The sequence below is a fragment of the Ambystoma mexicanum genome, chromosome 2p (genome assembly GCF_040938575.1).
Source record: "Ambystoma mexicanum isolate Mex_15411 chromosome 2p, UKY_AmexF1_1, whole genome shotgun sequence".
NCBI lineage: Eukaryota > Metazoa > Chordata > Amphibia > Caudata > Ambystomatidae > Ambystoma > Ambystoma mexicanum.
Window position 1 is genome coordinate 518,317,395 of NC_090923.1, and position 17,979 is coordinate 518,335,373.

Here is a 17,979-nt window from a genome sequence, read left to right on the forward strand (position 1 = left end):
AATGATGGACTTTTACCAAGGATGAGGGTGGGGCCTTGGCTCCAAACTCCTCACAGTTGCACATGGATCTGTGGCATTGCCTTATATATTGTTTAACAGTTTTAAATCCACTCAAGGCGCTTTATTGATGCTTACCAATGTGGTCTATACGCTACACATTTGCCATTGCATGCAGAGTACAAGATGTCCATCCACACAACGATTTGCAAAGGGGAGCAAATACTGTTCAGGCATGAACTGAAGCACAATCCTTTTACATATTCATTTCTATAAATACACGTTTGTTCTCATGTAGTATATGCATATTTCTGTGCATACTAATAAATCCACACACACACACACACAAACACAGCACTATCACTTGCACATGTTGCACTGGGATAGTGTATTAATCATATTTAAAGGTGTATTTCGAGCATTAGCTTTTTTTGTCTTTTATTTCTCATGTGAATAGAAAACATAAACTTACCATATACCGTTTACTTGTAGTATTCCTCAAAGTATGTTAAGAAAAATGACAACGTTAAAACAAATAGTAATTTCATTTCCTTCAATATCTCTCAAGAAGCGAATCTTGTCATTCTGTGCTGCGTAAATAAATATATATATATATATATAAGCAAACATGTTAGCAGTACTCAGCGAGGTGTCCCCCTCGGAAAAAAGCACTGACGATTCACCAAGCATCAATCCACATTTCTTTGTTCAGGAAAAATCCCATTTGTGATGCCTGCAAGGGGTAGGTCCTCGTGCTATTTGTGTGCAAAGCATTTCCAAGTCTTACACGATACAACCGGCACATAACAAAGCGACGAGGACAAAGAAGGCATTCAGCAAGCGCCTGGCCAGATCTGCGAGAGGGCGACGACGGCAGGGCATCTGCAAAGCAGCACGAAACAACACTGCGCAGCCCAAGTCTTTCTGTACAGCGCTGTTTGTGTGCTATTAAGCCACACATTTCTTTGTGTACATAGCTGTTAAAGCAATGTCAAAGCATTGGTAGAGAGGCTGCATGCAGTCGAAAACAACTAAAGCATCGACCTAGCACGCATGTGAGCGATTGTGTGTACGCGTTTGTACTGCATTCTGTTTTTGGAAATTATAAACTATATATTTTTTGTTTATGCTTTGCTTTATACACGTAAACCTTTCACCATTAAAACAATCCAATTCATATTCAAAAAGCTAAAAAGACAATTCATCATTACAAACTCAAAAGCCACATAAATGAAGAAGCAAGTGTTTAAACCCAAAATTTAAAATTATAGAAGCCTAACACTTATTTTACAATATCTTGTTCTGAAAGCATGATAGCGAGGGCAGACATGCGCACAATCCCATATTCATGCTTCCACCTCCCCACACTATTTACCCAGGCCCCCCCCCCATGATCCCTACCATTGTTTTCTTCCCCTTGGGGGACATCCCGCTGACCCCTGTGTTTGCTTTCATTCATAGCCCTCCTGTATGCCCACAATTGTGACACCCCCTAGCCACCCACAGGTTTAACCCACCCTCCTCGCATTGAACTCAATGGAGACGAGGTGAGCTATTCTGCCGACCCACTCGCTTTTGAATATTGAGCCAGCATTTTTGTTGCATGACATGCAAGACCGTGATTACAGTGCCAGATTACTGGCTGGTTGTCTGGCTATGTAAGTTGTGTTACACTCTGACACTCTGACATCATCTGTGCCTTCTGCACTCTTTAAAATCCAATACATGTTCAGGTTACCGTCTGTAATGAACCAGTTGCAGAGCTACAGAGTAATACAGATCCAATTAGCCAATGATTTGCAGGAGTACAACACCAGAGAAATGCATACAATCCATACTTTTCACCCAAAATGAAGAATAGCTTTAACTTGCCCCCACCATGGAATTCCATTCACTCTCAATATGGTATAAATCCCGTTGCGTTAATATTGTAGGAAGGAGAGGTAGACATTAGAAAGTGATAAATAGAGATCAACCAGGTGCGGGAAACCATAACGGAATAATGTGCATTTTTTTAGCCTCTCCATCAACCAAATATTTTGGTGTATTTTACACTGTTCTTGAATAGTTACTCGTATTGCTAGAAAACCTGCCAATGACTAATGAAATTCCACTATATGTAGTTTCCCCAAAATGGATAATGCACTGCATTGCCCAATATTTGACAAGAATGATATTGTATCCTGAAGGTAAACTACCATCAATCGTTTGCCGCATAATCCAGGAGGTATGTTACAGATGGTTCCAGAGCCCTAGATACAAAAAATAAAATGAGTTGGATTCATTTTTTCATAGATTATTCCATATTAATTGAAAAGTGCTTCTCGATGTACCCTAGTACCTCGCATTAACATCCTTTGTGTTTTTGTAAATTTTCTTAGATCTTTCAGACCTGACTTTGTGCTGATCCGGCAACATTCATATAGTATGGCAGAGAATGAAGACTTCCGTAACCTAATTATTGGAATGCAGTATGCTGGAATACCAAGTGTCAACTCCTTAGAATCAATCTACAACTTCTGTGATAAGCCTTGGGTGGTAAGCCTCACTATTTCTATTTCTCATTTGCCATGCTGCAAATTCATGATTTTCTATGCTAGTACCAGCTTGTTTGCAAACAATCTCTATCACTTTAAACCTGGGGATTGATTCTTGGTTCATAAAGTAACTTATTTGGTAATTGAATATCCTTATTTAGGCTTAAGTCTTAATTGCATACAGTGTAATCTGCTGTTACATGGCACATTTTCCAGGGAGTAGGACATTAAAACGGGCAATGTTCAGCATTATCACTGTCACTGCTCTATGGATTTAAGAAAATTACACTTTATCCACATGTGAAGAACAACTGCAGAAACTCTCCAGCTGCTCTAGCGGGGTGCGCACATTGGGCAAGAGTGTTAGAGTCTGGTCTACTGAGTTCAATCACGTTTGGGAGTTTTGTCTGGTCCGGACCTGCCAGCTACCAATGCATACTTTATAAGACCTTGACATGGATGTTAGATGAGGCTTGTAACCACTGTAAATCCTTAAATGTGATGGGGTTTTATTTGGCCAGTGTTTCATCTTGTGCAACATAGGCAGGAAATTGCGAGGCATGAGAGATGTATTGCTGAAAGAGAAGTTCAAAAAAGAATTAGGGAATTGCAGTATGATTTCCCTATTGTAAAATACTTTGAAACAGGCAAGGGAGAATGGGACGCTGAGACGCTGACAGGCTGCAAATTAAGGCAGGAGGAAGCGTGGCGAGGTTGTCGTGTCTCCAAGAAGCCAGGAGATTTCAGAGAAGTTAGCCGAGGGGCTGACTAGTTCCTGTCCTCCATGCGTCAGCAAACTGCTTGTTTCCTCCCCTGGGCCGAGAGGCCGCCCGGGAGTGTCTGAGGGGCAGGTGGGCAAGAACCTGACATAAACGAGCTGAAAGCAGAAGGACAAGCGAAAGCAATCAAAGCCAGTGAGTTCAAAGAAAGGGAGAGCCCTGTTTGTGATACGGGTGATTATTCAAGGCTACAGTTTAACATGCAAGGGTACGCATTGAAGGATAAAGACATTGGGCCTCATTCCGAGTATGGCGGTAGTCATGGCGCTATTTGCACCATGACCACCTCCCATACCGGTACCGTGTCCGGTTTGGTGAGATGGGGACTTACCAGTCTAGTCCGACCTTGGCGGGACCGGTAAGTCCCCATTCACCAAACCATTCCCCATTCCCATTTCAGCCCGCATAGGGCTCAATGGGAAGGGGGAAGTAGCTAATAACGGTACCGCAATTTGCCCTTAACGGGGCCCGGTATCCCTTTGCGCCCTACTCAGAATGAGGACCATTGACCTGAAAGCGTGAATGTATTTGGCCGACGAGGGAGCCAGTGAGAAACAACGTAACGGAGTGGTGCCTTGGGAGAAGGTACTGTAGCGGAGCAGCTGTATACCTCTGCAGGAGATCCTGTCCCCCTTCTTCCCATATGTTGGTGACATGAGACCGTGCCGTGTTTGACACCAGCCATTGTGCCAATACCACAGTGTGTGTTTGAAACAAGATACCCGTTGAGACCACCCTACCGAATGTATCCCCGAATTGATGATAACCTAAGGGAGGAACTCCCTGAAGGAATATGAGACAGAGCAAAGAAAATAAGCTAGTTACGTGATAAAGAGTATGCATGACGTTCCGAGATACTGACTGAAGAGAATGTTTAGAACCTAAAGAAACTAATGATGAAGTAAAGAATCAGGTGACTTTTTAAATACAGAGATTACTTGTGTACAAAGTGCTGCAGAAAATCAACCATTCAATAAATGTACAGACACTGAAACGCAAGATAGATTAAGTCATCATAGAAGCTGGCTATACTTATATAGAAGCTGGACATCAGTATCATGAATTTAGTAAGCCAGGACCCATGAAGCGGGAAGGGAAAACTGTGTCGCAGCAAGAATAAGCAGAATTGTGGAGCTGCAAGACAAGGTTGTCTGGCCTGAAGTCAAGATTGAAGCAGCCAAGGTCAGCTATCTATTCTGAAAATGAGCAAACGAGCAGAGGATGAATCTTCCATTGTTAAGGTGCAAAGAAAGAACACCAGAGTGCCAAGTTTAATTCCTAAGAGCATTTACAACCTGCAAAATGGACCAAATCGTGGTCTCCTGTCATGTGACCCAAGGATGAAAATAGAGTTGGAACTTGGAGTCCCAGAGACGACAGTGAGTGCCCTCACTCCTGTGCATTCTCAAAGACAAGGATACTTTGCAAGGCCAAGTACAAAGACAATCTTCATGGAATTAGGCATGGGCGGTGAGAGATGCTGGACTAATTGGGTGGGAAGGTAGTTTCATGCCCTATCTCCTTGCACCTGGGTCTGGACTTTTGTGCTGCTAAATTAACCGAATAGTCCAGACATGGCACAAGCGTGCCAACCAATTATATTAGTCCATATAACGAAGGACCTTATGGTTTGAAGACCTTTGAGAAACTGTGAATCTAATGTTTCTGAAGATGACATGGATTAGAGGTAGGCACATTTGTCTACCTGATAATGGACAGTCAATCACAATCCTAGCTCCTATAGAAAAGTATACTTAGATACTTAGACGTTTTCCTTAGCCACTCGCGACCCTTGATAGGTTTTTCATTATGGCCATGTAGTATGACATCACTTCTGATGTATTTTGGTATGAAACTATGTTTGTGTAAAGATCACAGAGACTGAGCATAGTCTGTTGATGTTCGTTGTAAACTCCCTGTTTTAACTATTTTTTAATAAAACAGTACTTTGCCTTCTTCCTGTGTTGGTTGGGTTATTTGGACTCAGAATTATTCTGTATGATCCCATCCATTACATATCCACATTCCTAAAAGGCCCTAAACTCAGCACTTTGTTGAACGGCATCTCTGGCCAAGTCTGGACTGCTTTCAAGCCTTTCTTTCCAACCAGACTCAGTCTGCATCTCTGCCACCATTCTGTTCTCTTCCAGGCTGCTCTCTTGTGGAGTCCCTCAGGGATCCGCTCTTTCCCCATCCTATTCAATATGTATATCCGCCCTCTAGTGTTGCTTATTCTATCGCATGAGTTCAGATTCTATTCCTATGCTGATGAGAACAAGATTCTTGTCCGGCTCCATCTCACCATAGCAGACACGGCGACTCGGTTAAGGAGCTACCTGGAAGATCTTGGCGCCTGGATGGCTGCAAATTGGCTAAAGCTTAACAAGTCCAAGACGGAGGTGTTGGTGGTTGGCACCTCCTGCTCCCTCTCCTTCTGGACCCCTGAATTCTGGCCTACTTCTTTAGGCACTTGCCCTTCGCCTGCGACAACTGTGAAAAATCTGGGTGTGCCTCTGTCATCCTCCCTGTCCATGGCACCCCAGGTAGCGGCCATATGCAAGTCTGGCCACTTTAAACTGCATATACTGAGCAAAGTGCTTCCCTTTTTGCCTACCGTATACCACGCCCCAGTGGTAGCTGCTTTAGTACTGAGCACTACGGACTACTGCAACTCCCTCTACTTGGTTCAGCCTGGTTATTTTATAAACCGGCTCCAGCTTCTGCAAAATGCAGCGGTTCAAGTCACTGTGCATTGTGCATCGTGCCTTCTATAAGCAGGGCGCTGAATACATTCAATCGAAATTTCCCTGCTATGTGCTGTCCCGTCCCCTGCGCTCTCAGTCTGCTTTTGTGATATTCATCCCTCAAATCAAACTCTCTCGTGTTGGCGGCCGGGCTTTCTCTGTCATTGCCGCTAAAACTTGGAACAGTCTCCTATTGCCTCTTCACATGGCAGATGACCATCTGTCTTTTCGCCGTGCCCTTAAAACCTATTTGTACTAGGCTCCCTGTTCGTCTGCTGTTACTGTTTCACCCAGCACCAAGGTACCTTTGGGTGTGTGTGTGCTTTAGAAATGTATATAACATAACATAACATACCATAACATAACACTTCGTAAAAGTTATCAGAATAGTGAATAATGAAACAAAAAGTGTTGAAATCCATTGAAGGGAAGGGCACAAGGGAAATAGAGCATACAGAGAGCCCAAAAGGCTAATGTGAAAGTGAATGGATATTTTTTGTGAAGTGAGGAACAGAGTGTCTGTGGGCATGGACTAATGAACTTTATGCTGTTGTAAAATAAGGAACAGACTGGCCGAGGGCCCATTCTATGAAACCAAGTCAAGAGGCACAGATATTAAGAAACCAACCCTCTTGTCATAGTTGTCATGCATAGGGGTGAGAATACTGTGCACTTACGAAGGTGTCTGGCAAAGTGATGATAATAAGGATCCTGCTATCAGAGTGGTGATGTATGGGGGTGATAATACTATGCAGTTGCGAAGGTCTCTGACAGGTGAATGTTGTGAAAGAGAAGTTTAAAGGGTGGGGAAGGGAGTGCTCCCCGAGGTTTATGAAGTAGAGCTGTTAGGTGGAAAGTGTTTCAGCAATGTTTAAGTGTTTGAAGACAGGCAAGGGCCGCCTGTGAAAATAACTTAGACTGTTTGTTTGACAAGTGTGAAACTGGGTGAGTGAAGCCCGAAAGAATCCATTGGAGGGAACTGTGATGCATATTGAACTGACATTGAAATAGGCGATGGAAGTCCAACAGATTTATGGGAAATCTTTGAACTGTGCATCCTACCCACCTTATGATATGATATGATATTTTATTTGTATCGCGCTCGTACACAAGTGTTTCACCTTGAAGGAACTTTGTAAGAATCCCACTGAACTGAACTTGGGGAAAGGAGTGGTGAGCCACTTACATTACCATACTGACATTCTTTTGATACACTCTTTTATTTTCAGACATTTTCCCACACTTAGTTATTGTGAAACGTGAGGGCAAGCATCGGTTTCTGATCGCCTTTTACCGCTGGCTGACTTGGACCATTTGATTCACTTTGCTGGTCGAGACTACTCCCATTATAGAATTAGGGCCTGCTAAGAAGTCTCAAACCCCAGTAAAACTTAATAAAGGTGTTGAAACGTGTATCCTTGTGTCTGTGCCCTTACTTGTGATACCATGCCTGCCTCACACTATGTATATATTTGGAATCATTGAAAAACTATTCCGAGGGTCCTGACCTTGTAGTTGAAGTGTTTCACCAACAAGTTTTAGGATGGGCAGTTTTGAGAGGTGAGAATCTGATGACAGTATCAACCCAAAGATCAATAGTACAACAGTCCAAGATAAAGGAATGTCCACACTCTGAATATGCAGAATGTAGATGGTGCAAACCCTCCGGTTAATGTCGCATGGGTGAAAGGCAAATCACAAGGTCACCAAAAGGATGTGTTTTTCAGGAGAAAGATGCATCATGGCCGTAACCAGTTACTAAGGCCTCAAAATGGACCAAAGGGACAGGACCTCTAAATAGTACCTAGTTTCAGTTTGTAGGTGGTTCAACAGATTGGAACAAGGCATCTCTGTGCTGTAGTTGTGGGTGAAATCAAGTTCGGAATCAGTGAGTCATGCTGGTTAGATGAGCCTTTGGTTGGTTCAAAGCAGAGCTCCATGTTTCTCACCACGGATGGTTCTAAGGGTGGGCCGTTTTGAGACATTTATGACCACTGGGTCAAGTCAACAAGAGACTCAATGCTTCCTGTGGATCGAGTCGAGGTCCGGGCAGTTTGAAACTGTGATCATGATGGTCATAAGCGAAGTTTGAAGAGGCAGCAGTTCCATGTTATCCGCAGTGGTGAATGTTCAAGTCGACCTGGTGATGTGCTCTGTTTGTGTGATGCAGTGGCCGAGCTGGTTCGAGGAAGCAGAAAACAGCGGTTTTAAGATGTTTTGGAGATATACCAAAGTCAATGATGTGGGTTCTTGTGGTTCAAAGCTGTTTAAATGCAGTCAAATTGGGTTTGATGATTGTTCACCAGTGTAGAATGCAAGAGACTAGCTACTTTAATTCTGCTGGTGCTGTGAGACAAAATCTAGGGGTGTAGGGGCAAGATGTGTCTGTGTTCTCTTGGTATTACCCAAATTGTTCATTTACAATTGTTCAAATGAAACAATTGTTCAAATAATAAGGGTCTGTCATGACCTTCTGCACATATTGTCATTTTTATATATATAATTGGTTGGGTTGGGGTAATAATAATATAAGGGGATTGGGTGGGGGTTGGGGTAGAGGGTGTATTGGGTGGGGGTTGAGGGGGGTTTGCCCTGCATATATATCCCAATTGACTGTTTAAATTCAGTCAATTGTGCAGAAGGTCAATTGTTATTCGAACAATTGTCATCTGTACAATTCGTATACAACCATTCTCTTCACTCTTAACCAGGGGGAGGCTAGCTAACATCTGACAGAGTACTTCACCTTTTTGTGAGGAGCCTGGGTACTAGTGCTGCTTGTAGAGAGAGGCAGGTATGATCCACAACAGAAGTTCACCCAAATGTGCCATAGGGATGAGTTGGGACAAGAGTTCTGGGTTAAGCTGCATGCTCACATTCAATGCCAAATCAGCCTTACTACATTAGCCTCCATAAATATATTAATTTGAAATATACATATGGCAAAATATCCCTGTTGTCAGATATTGAATGTGCAAATTCCATCCAAAGAAATCAAACACAATATATATTTCATATACCAATGCATTTCAGACAGGTGTCCATCATCAGGACAAACTAAATCCATGCATCCATATAAAATGATATACAGAGGTAGATATCCATCATGTGAATTAAATTAGATTAAAACTATTGAAACATAAATAAAAATACACACAATGTAAATGAAGAAATTAACAAACAGAAAAAAGTGTTAGATAACAACGCTATGGTACAGACCCGTATAGTTATTTTATCAATTCTTTGTACCTGTGTCCAAGTGAATTCTCACTGTACCTGAAAGTGAAAAAATGAATACATTAAGCATTTGCCCAGAGGTGTGCAATCACTGTGTTTTGTAAGTGCCAAAGTGCTCGAAGGTCAGTAAGGTTTACCTGTACCACCGTATATCACTTCTAATTTAAGAAAGATGTACATTTTGCCTCCTATGGATGAAAAATAATCACTTTGGCCAGAGTCACACACATGATAGAAAATCCGATCAGCAAGATCAACTGGTAAAAAACGCATTACACATTGGACCTCATTACGAGCTTGCCGGTCCGGATACAACGGTACCGGTTGATAACGGTGCCTGTTTATCCGGCTTCCCCATTCCCATTGAGTCCTATGGGGCTCAAATGGGAATGGGGAAGGATTTTTTCCGACACCCAGGAATATGCAAATACCGGGTCCGGCCAGGCCGTAATGACCTGTTAATTGCCCATTTCTGGGCGCCGGAGAAAATGCAACTCGGGCGTGCCTTACCACCAGGGTTGTAATGAGGCCCAATTTGTCTTTCCTAAAGAATAGGCTGCATCCTCATTATTCAGTATGAATATGGCAAAAAAACGAACTGTCTGTGCGACCAACATTTATGGAATGCATTAAACCTTATGGATGCATGTAGGTGCTGATGTCATATATGTGACAACGTCACATGCGCGTGGCGTCATGTGCGTGTAGATGGCATCCTGTGATGACAGTATTTAAATACTTTTGAACACAGTACCGGTGGTGCCCACCTTCCTGGTTTTTTGGGATTCATTATTGGTAGTAGAGCTTGCCTTGGAGAACCTGTCTTCATCTCTGGCAGAAGCCTTTGGAAAGGACTGCTTCCCCAGCGGGTCTAAATGAATGCTTCCTTGTATCTTGAAGGTCCAAAAGTGAATCAGAAAAAGGTGGAAAACCCCTTCCTTATTAAGGACACTTAGGATTGATCAAAAGCAATCCTGCTTTAAGTGGTCCAATACCTGTACAGGTAGGAAGTGTTATTTTCTTCTATCAGAATGATTCAGGTTTTGCAACAGAGGTGCAGATTTAAATCCATCTTTTGAACTACAGTGGTTTTGCTGTCAAAACGATGTCACTATAGAGATTTTGGCATGGAACTTTCTAAAAGGGGGATCTGTTCAGCAGACCTCCCTTTCAGAGATGGAATTACACTCCTCATTTTATTATTCAATAAAAATAATAAAATAAAAGGACTTTGGATTCCTTGCCAGATGACATTTCCTCACATTACCATGGAGAGAGATTGATATCAACTGTATTGAGGCAGTCTCATGAACAAATGAATACAATTTTAACTGAAAAAAGAACACACTGTTTGTTTAGAAAACTACAAAAATCATTGCTTCCAAAAAACATGAAAATGCAATAAAAAATGAAGCTAAAATGTAAGTCTGCACTCTACTCTAGACATCTGGACAGTATCCAAACTCAAACAATGGTTTGTGCAGACACTTGATTTTTTTCAGTGATATAACAAAAAATAGATTCTGAACACATTACATTGAAAAAGAAATAGAACTTACAACTCAAAAGAGCAGATTAAATTAATTAAAGTTTACTTAATTTTAAAATGAGATCAAAAATACATGAGCTGAAAGTAGAACATTTTCTTATTATAATCAATGTTCTGAGATGAAGTATACTGTGTCAGAAAAAGGACCTTTAGTTAGTCAGAAGCTTGTTGGTTGAAATCTGGCTGAACAAACCAGGCCTTGATTTCTTATTTTTTTCTATTCAAATAAGGCAAACCAAAATAAACAGTTTTTCTTAAATGAAAAGGATTCGATTACCAAAATGAATTTTCGTTTTTCAACATGCTGGAGATTGAGCAGAGGAATGGCTTTAGGTGAAGTATACGAGGCCAGGAGGTCTTTCACTCTACTCGCTCAGCAACAGGATGGATCCAGCCAATACATGATAACCATATTTCTTCATTTCATTAGCCACCAAGAATGATTTGCTACCATATATGTTTGCTGAAGCCACGGTGAGCAATCAAGCCTATGGTCCACGTGGTTTGCATAATTTGAGCCAATTCACATGCGCATTGTTTTGATAGGCTTAAATCGCAGCCAGTTGAGTGCTTCAGTATTTCCTATGTAAGAAAATATTCCCTTAATTGTCACACATGGCCTACAAACACACAAGCCTGACAATGGTTCAAGGGCTTTTACTTGCCATGTCTTGGCTTGTTGTCGGGTGCTGGTTTTAGTTGCTGGTTAATGTGGCTAAAGGGCTTTTTCTAGCTGGGCCCTCAGCCCCCCTGGACTCTCTCCACCCTAGCCAGGCTTTCCTCATAATCGAGGTTAACTGGAACTTTAAAGTTTGGTAAGCCCTACAGTCTAAATTAAGCATATTGTATTTCTCAGGCACTCTTTCCATCTCACTCCCTTTTACTCCTCTCCCTGATCATATATCTTCCAACCTTCTACTCTCATTTCCTCTACCTACCCCCTCTCTGGTCTTCCCCCCTTTCTATTTAACCCCTGTCTCCTTTCTTCCCGATCCCCCTCTCCCACCTCTTTCCTCCTCTGACCCTTTGGTCTTCCCACCCCTCCTTCCACCTATCACTAGCATCATTTTCCTCTGCTACTAATCCCTTCATTCTCACCCTTCCCCTCACCACTGTCTATACCCTTCTCTATTCCACTCACCTACCAGCTCTCTCTCCTTTTCCCTGCTGTTTTCACACTCAACAAATGTACTCCAACAATCCCAGGTACACGTTTTCCACAAGGTACCACTCTCGCTCACAGGTTCACTGTAACATTGAACCTAAAGCAAGCTCATGCTTAAACTATCCCAGTTCACCCAAGATTACAAACGCAATGCTCACCATTTCTAGGCTCTAGAGGCAGCAGCACCAGGGTTACCATGCCCCACTGTGGAGGACCATAATGATGGTTTTCCCTCCTCCCCCAATCATGGGTAGGAATTGTGTGTTTGGAGGGGTGTTGGTTCCTGGCCACCTGAAATGACTGAACTGTGTCATCACTACAGATACCAAAATCCTTAGAGACTCTAATTGAAAACTAATTAGCAACACCTGAAAAGGTACACAGCCTCCCTGAAGATTGTTTGAGACAAGAAAGTACTTGGAGGAGAAAAGCAACAGAGGAATTGAACAGCAGCACATGGGATTCAACCCTGTTACTATTGCATCATGGGATTCAACCCTGTACTATTGCATATTGTTGGAATTTAACTCATTTACTATTTGCATCAAGAATTTTTGACTGGGAACTAGAGTGCGCACCTGACCTTCTTTTTTCACACCTTAGAAAGACATCTTTGTTATTTGAATATTGCAGAGTGAAAGCACATTTAATTAACTAACACGTTTTGTGTGCTTTACTCACTATTAAACAAACGTGTTTTGCTTCAACATCACAACTTCTAAACCTTTATTGCTACTAGCACTATGTGGTAATAGCCTTACAAAAACTGATGTCGCTTGGGATAATGACCCCTTCCAAACATATGCCCTCGCCTTACCAACGGCCTGTGACTTAGGCGTAGGTGATTCTCCCATGACAATAACATCTCCCGAGGTATTTATGGCTATAGAAATAGCAATTGTACATGCACCACCTCATAGATATACCCATCTGTCCGCTGTCTGTATCACCCCCATTTCATGTTTCATGTTACCTCCATCCTCAGATGGTACATTCCCAAAGAGCAGGCTTTATTGATAGTGCTTAGTGCTTCAGTTGTGACACTTCAAGCATCGGCAGTAATGGCGCCATGGGCTTTAACCACAGTAATTGAAGGCATTGGGGGGTCATTACAAGTTTGCCGGTCTGGAAACAAGGGTACTGGTAAGCATGCTGGTACCAAATGTTCCGGACCGGAAAACTACAAGTTCTGCAAGTGGGTGCCTTTCAGCCCACCAGGCCTGACCTGTCAAGCGGAATGGCACCCATTCGCAGACCTTGACGGATGCACTGGCATCATTCATGAATGGTACCGGTGCATCCGTCCTCTCCATTCCCATTGAGTCCAATGGGACTCTAATGGGAATGCAGAGTAATATTTTCCGGCTCCCGGCAATAGGCAATTACCGGGACTGCCGGGGCTGTAATGCCCCGGTAAGTCCCCATTGCCGGGTTCCAGAAAATTCCTGACTCCGACTGTAGCCATGCCGGTATTTACTGGCACCGCTAACGCCAGAATCATAATGAGGCCCATTGTCTTTTGTCAGTGTAATACAATTACCTTTATGTATTTTTCTATAGTGGTTTCTCATATTTTCTTTTTATTTTCACAACTAATAACAGTGGCTATAATTACCCAAATCAGTGCTACTCATGTTTTCAACGTCAAAGAGCCGGAAAGTCAATGATTGCCCTGCAAGAGATTCAAACCAATCACCTTTTCCGTTTCCGAGATGAGAGATCACCATCAATCCCTAAACTGACTGAGTTGTCAGACCAATTCCTTTGTACACGCAAAATCGTACATTAAAAACAATATTTCTCACAGTCAAAAGTATAATTTCTAATTGGAAGAGATGCATTGATGCATTTGACAACTCCTGACATTTTTATCTTTATGCAAATCCCTCGTTTGCAAAGTTCAATGTTGTAAACTGTTCTGCAGAAGAGCAATGAAAAAAATGAGACCAGCCTTTCAGCGACAGAGCTGATTTAGTATCATGGAATTCCATTACAAATGGAGCACAGTTACCCTAATTGAGAGGATACATTCACCGGTTCATTGGCGCTACCTTGCCTTGCCAAGATATTAATGATTTTCTTATTTTCTGCAGAAATTGTCATTTCCTAATGACTTGATTAATCACACTCAATAAATCTGGTATTAGTTACATTTATAAGTGATACTGGTATAACGACTGCTTATTATTATATCTGATGTTCTGCTTATGTATCTTAATACCTGCTCGTTTATTGGTCCCAACAAAGCAGAGATATTCTCTCAGGTACTGTGCTCTAGAGTTCTAATTCTCTCTCTGCTTATTCACACTATATTCCCGCTATATACAATGGACCACATCTGCAGCTTGTTTTTGTATTTCCGTGGCAGGTTCTATTTACATATGTTTCTTCTTGACGCTGGCAAGATCACTGATTATATCATTCTTTATTGTATGGTTCATCGTGTCTTATCACTGGTGTAAGTCGGATCCCCATTATTTGTGAAGTGTCCATGCTCCCGCCATTCCTCCATGTCTGTCTCAGCTCGCCCAGTTGAACCAAGCAGGATCACCGGCAAACCCCAGCCAGTATGCTGGCTGCCTCGCACAAGGACTAATTGAGCCTGGTGTAAAGACCCACAGGGCTCTGTTATGCTTTACCTACCTGGGGAAATCTTTAAATTCAATGAGCCATGAGGCATGTCGACTGGCAAAAGTGGTCACTTAATCATGACAAACCCGTTTCACATTTTATCTGGGACTTTTTCTCATCTCATCATTTTGTCAATCAATGTAACAGTGCACCTGAATCACACTAGCTGGATTTGCACCTTCCCCTACCTTTTACTAGGAGCATAGACAGTTGCTACCAAACCTGGTGAACAAAAAGATTCTCGTGAACCTCATGGGCTGTGCTGCAGTGCTCACCTACCCTTCACCTGCTCTCATCCAGGAATATTTAGGGAAGGTTTGTGTACCCCTAAGGGATTTGTAGATTGTACTTTTTCTCTTGACATGTGTTCCGTAAACTACATTTCAGCATCAATGTATTCATCCTAAGTTCTAAAAGAAGATAGCACAGCAAGAGACATTTTGGAATCCTGGCAGGTCCATTTTAGACCTTCGCCATGCTGAGTAAGATTAGCTATGGTAATAATAGCAACAACCATTATAGACTGTAAAAGTGAGAGGACTCAACAAAGCAACGCTATATATAAAAACCGTATTTTAAAATCATCATTATGATAACTGCTGTGCAATGATAATGATATGATGGTTCTCTTTGTATGGCCCCTTATTTGGCTTCCAATCGACCAAAGCATGATTTTTAGTATACACATTACCAATGGTAGCACAGCATTATGTCAATGCAGCCACCTCTAGTCAACCATCATTGGCAGACTCTGCCAAACAGCAAGCGTAGAAGTGAGGCTTGGGGCAATATGGCTGTTTCTCCTTGAATACAATTTATGAAATAACCTACTACAAAGAATAAGCCTGCAGGAAGACCATTTCAAATTCAGGAATGTCTTAAGGACCACATACTTCCTACTCGTTTTTCCTCAACCCTAGGGAATAGGACCTCTGTGTCAATTAAGTTGAACTTTGCGTAACTTTTGCAACCACTAACATATGGAATGCACCACATTGCACACTCTTGATCTGCTCCCTTCCGTTATTGTTTTCATTCACACACTTTGCAACTCTTCTTTCAACACTGCCCTCATTTTGTTTGTTTCCCGGCGGTATGATAAGTCTTTAACTACTGATGTACTGAGTTATAAATATACCAATTAATGTATCAAATGTTGCTTTTTGGAGATGGAATAGCACCATGTGAAGACTGAAAACAGTTAATTAGCATTGCCTTTGTGAGGATGGAGGCACTTTCTTAATATCATTCACTTTTTCTAGAGGACTGTAAGCAAAGAGCAGTAAAGAAAAAGCCTTTGGATATTTTATTAGATTGTAAATTAAAAAGAAACATCCAAACATTGGGCATGTTTGTACAAATTGAGTTGTTCCGTACACTATTAGCGGTTCAGACAGTGTTTTGGGTGGTTCAGGCTACTACAGTGAAAAAGCCTTGTTAGGCAAAGGCAGAAGATTGCTAGAGCATTTGAAGGAATAGGCCTAATTAAGGGAAAGTTCGACATTTGATAGGATTTACTTGAGGGGAAAAATAGAAAATTAAAATAGAATATAGCTTGTAGTCGTAGGAAGTTGAAATGGAGTAGGTGATAGTGTTGTCAATACTGCATCCCACTGACCACCTTGTATGACATCAATATTTGACATTGCTTTTCAGTGTGAAGAGAAGACCATCACAAAATTGTTTGGAGGCGACTGTATATTATATTCAGTGGCTGCTACTTAGTGCACCTTTCAGTGGCAAGAGCAAATACGTGTCACAAATTGTCAAGTTGAGAATAGTAGATCTCAGAATATATTTAGGCAAGATTGACCATTCAGTGGCTGTAGTTGGGTCCATGGTCTTTAGGTGGCCAGCCCAAATACTAGTTGTATAATTGTTTCTTTATGATTCTTGGTAGGCTGGAGGAGATTGCAATGAGCCGCTGCAAATCAGTGTGCCATTCTGTAGTGGCCATGGCAAATACTTGCCGCCAGTTGTAAAATTGTGAAGGCAACCTCTTAGAATTCTCTTTAGGCTGAAACAAACTCACTAAGCTTCCATCGACCTGTGGCTATGAGGAAGGGACAATTTTCGGAATATGTCCAAATCCCTTAAAATCTTCAAGGGAAATCTTCAAGGGGTCAGGGAGGTAGACAAGAGAAGACATAGCTTGTAAACATTCTTTGGAGCAGACAGCGAAGAATACATACATATAATATTTGAAAGTGGAAGAAACAAATGCAGAGGTGCAGGTTGTATGGTGTTACTAATCTACTCCAGCACCACCAACATCCACTGATGAGGAGTTTGAGGATAGTGACGATGATCAAGATAAACATGGTGATCCATATAATTCCAGGAGGGAAGGACAACGCTATTCTTCCACCCTTATACCGGGTGGGTAGTTCAAACACCATCTGTCACATTGGACAGTGACAAACACCAGGCCCTGGCACCACAGAAACATCTCTGCTGCTACCGTCTTTACAGCTAGATGAGTGCAGGTGGTCATGTCTTCTTGCTCCAAAAGGAAAGTCCTACGTGTGGAAGTACTTCATCCAACAAAGTACATCATAATATAAACTACTCTTTGTGTAATAAAATGGTGTGCCCCTGTGAAAGTGTCGAAACAAGTTACCTATCACTTCTTTGCAGTGCCACACAATCTGACACAATGCACAAGAAGCCGATTTCAATTCCACCCAAGTCTTAACTGTTTCCCCAGAAAATATGGCTGCTGCTATACCAAAGTTGTAATGACTGCCTGAAGTGAAAGTGAATCACTAGTTCCAGATGCCATTAGTATTTGGGCTACTACTTTTTTTTGTATCCCTGTTCCAGCTCTTTTGCAACCACTTTAAACACAGAGACACCTTCTAACAGGATGCACAGTACTACAGCTGTTACGTGTTTCAGTCCTACCTGTGAAATAAGAGATGCATAAATAAACAGTATTTGACTATTCTAGTCCATGCCACATGATAGTACAACAGAAAAGTTTCAGTTGCAACAATTTGCTCCTGTGTATTTTTATCTTATTTATCTTATATGGCATTAACAGATATCTTGTTCCAACATTGTGAAAATCTAAACAGTTGCTTTAGGAATGAGACATGCAAATATGTAGACTAATATCAGGGGGGATATAAGCCATTGAATCTCTGGTGCCTTAGGATTTTATCACAGTGTCACTAGTTTGAACATCTCCAATTCACAACTGTGTGGGCCAACATCTGGGCGCTATCCATACATGTTACCAGCCTGTATTAGTACTTCTATCTAAAATGGCATCCCTAAATGTTTTCTCAACATTTGTATTCAATTTACAACTCTACAGTTTTCTCTATTTTTGTAACTA

At 41.8% G+C, this 17,979-nt stretch overlaps 1 protein-coding gene across 1 annotated transcript in view; it reads left to right on the forward strand.

Annotated features, from left to right (window-relative positions):
- SYN2 (synapsin II) overlaps positions 1–17,979 on the forward strand; it is a 1,471,271-nt gene that overhangs the window by 783,601 nt on the left and 669,691 nt on the right. Inside the window, exon 4 of the mRNA XM_069643930.1 lies at positions 2,379–2,535. Within this exon, the coding sequence (XP_069500031.1) occupies positions 2,379–2,535 (157 nt within the window). The remainder of the gene's footprint in view (positions 1–2,378; positions 2,536–17,979) is intronic.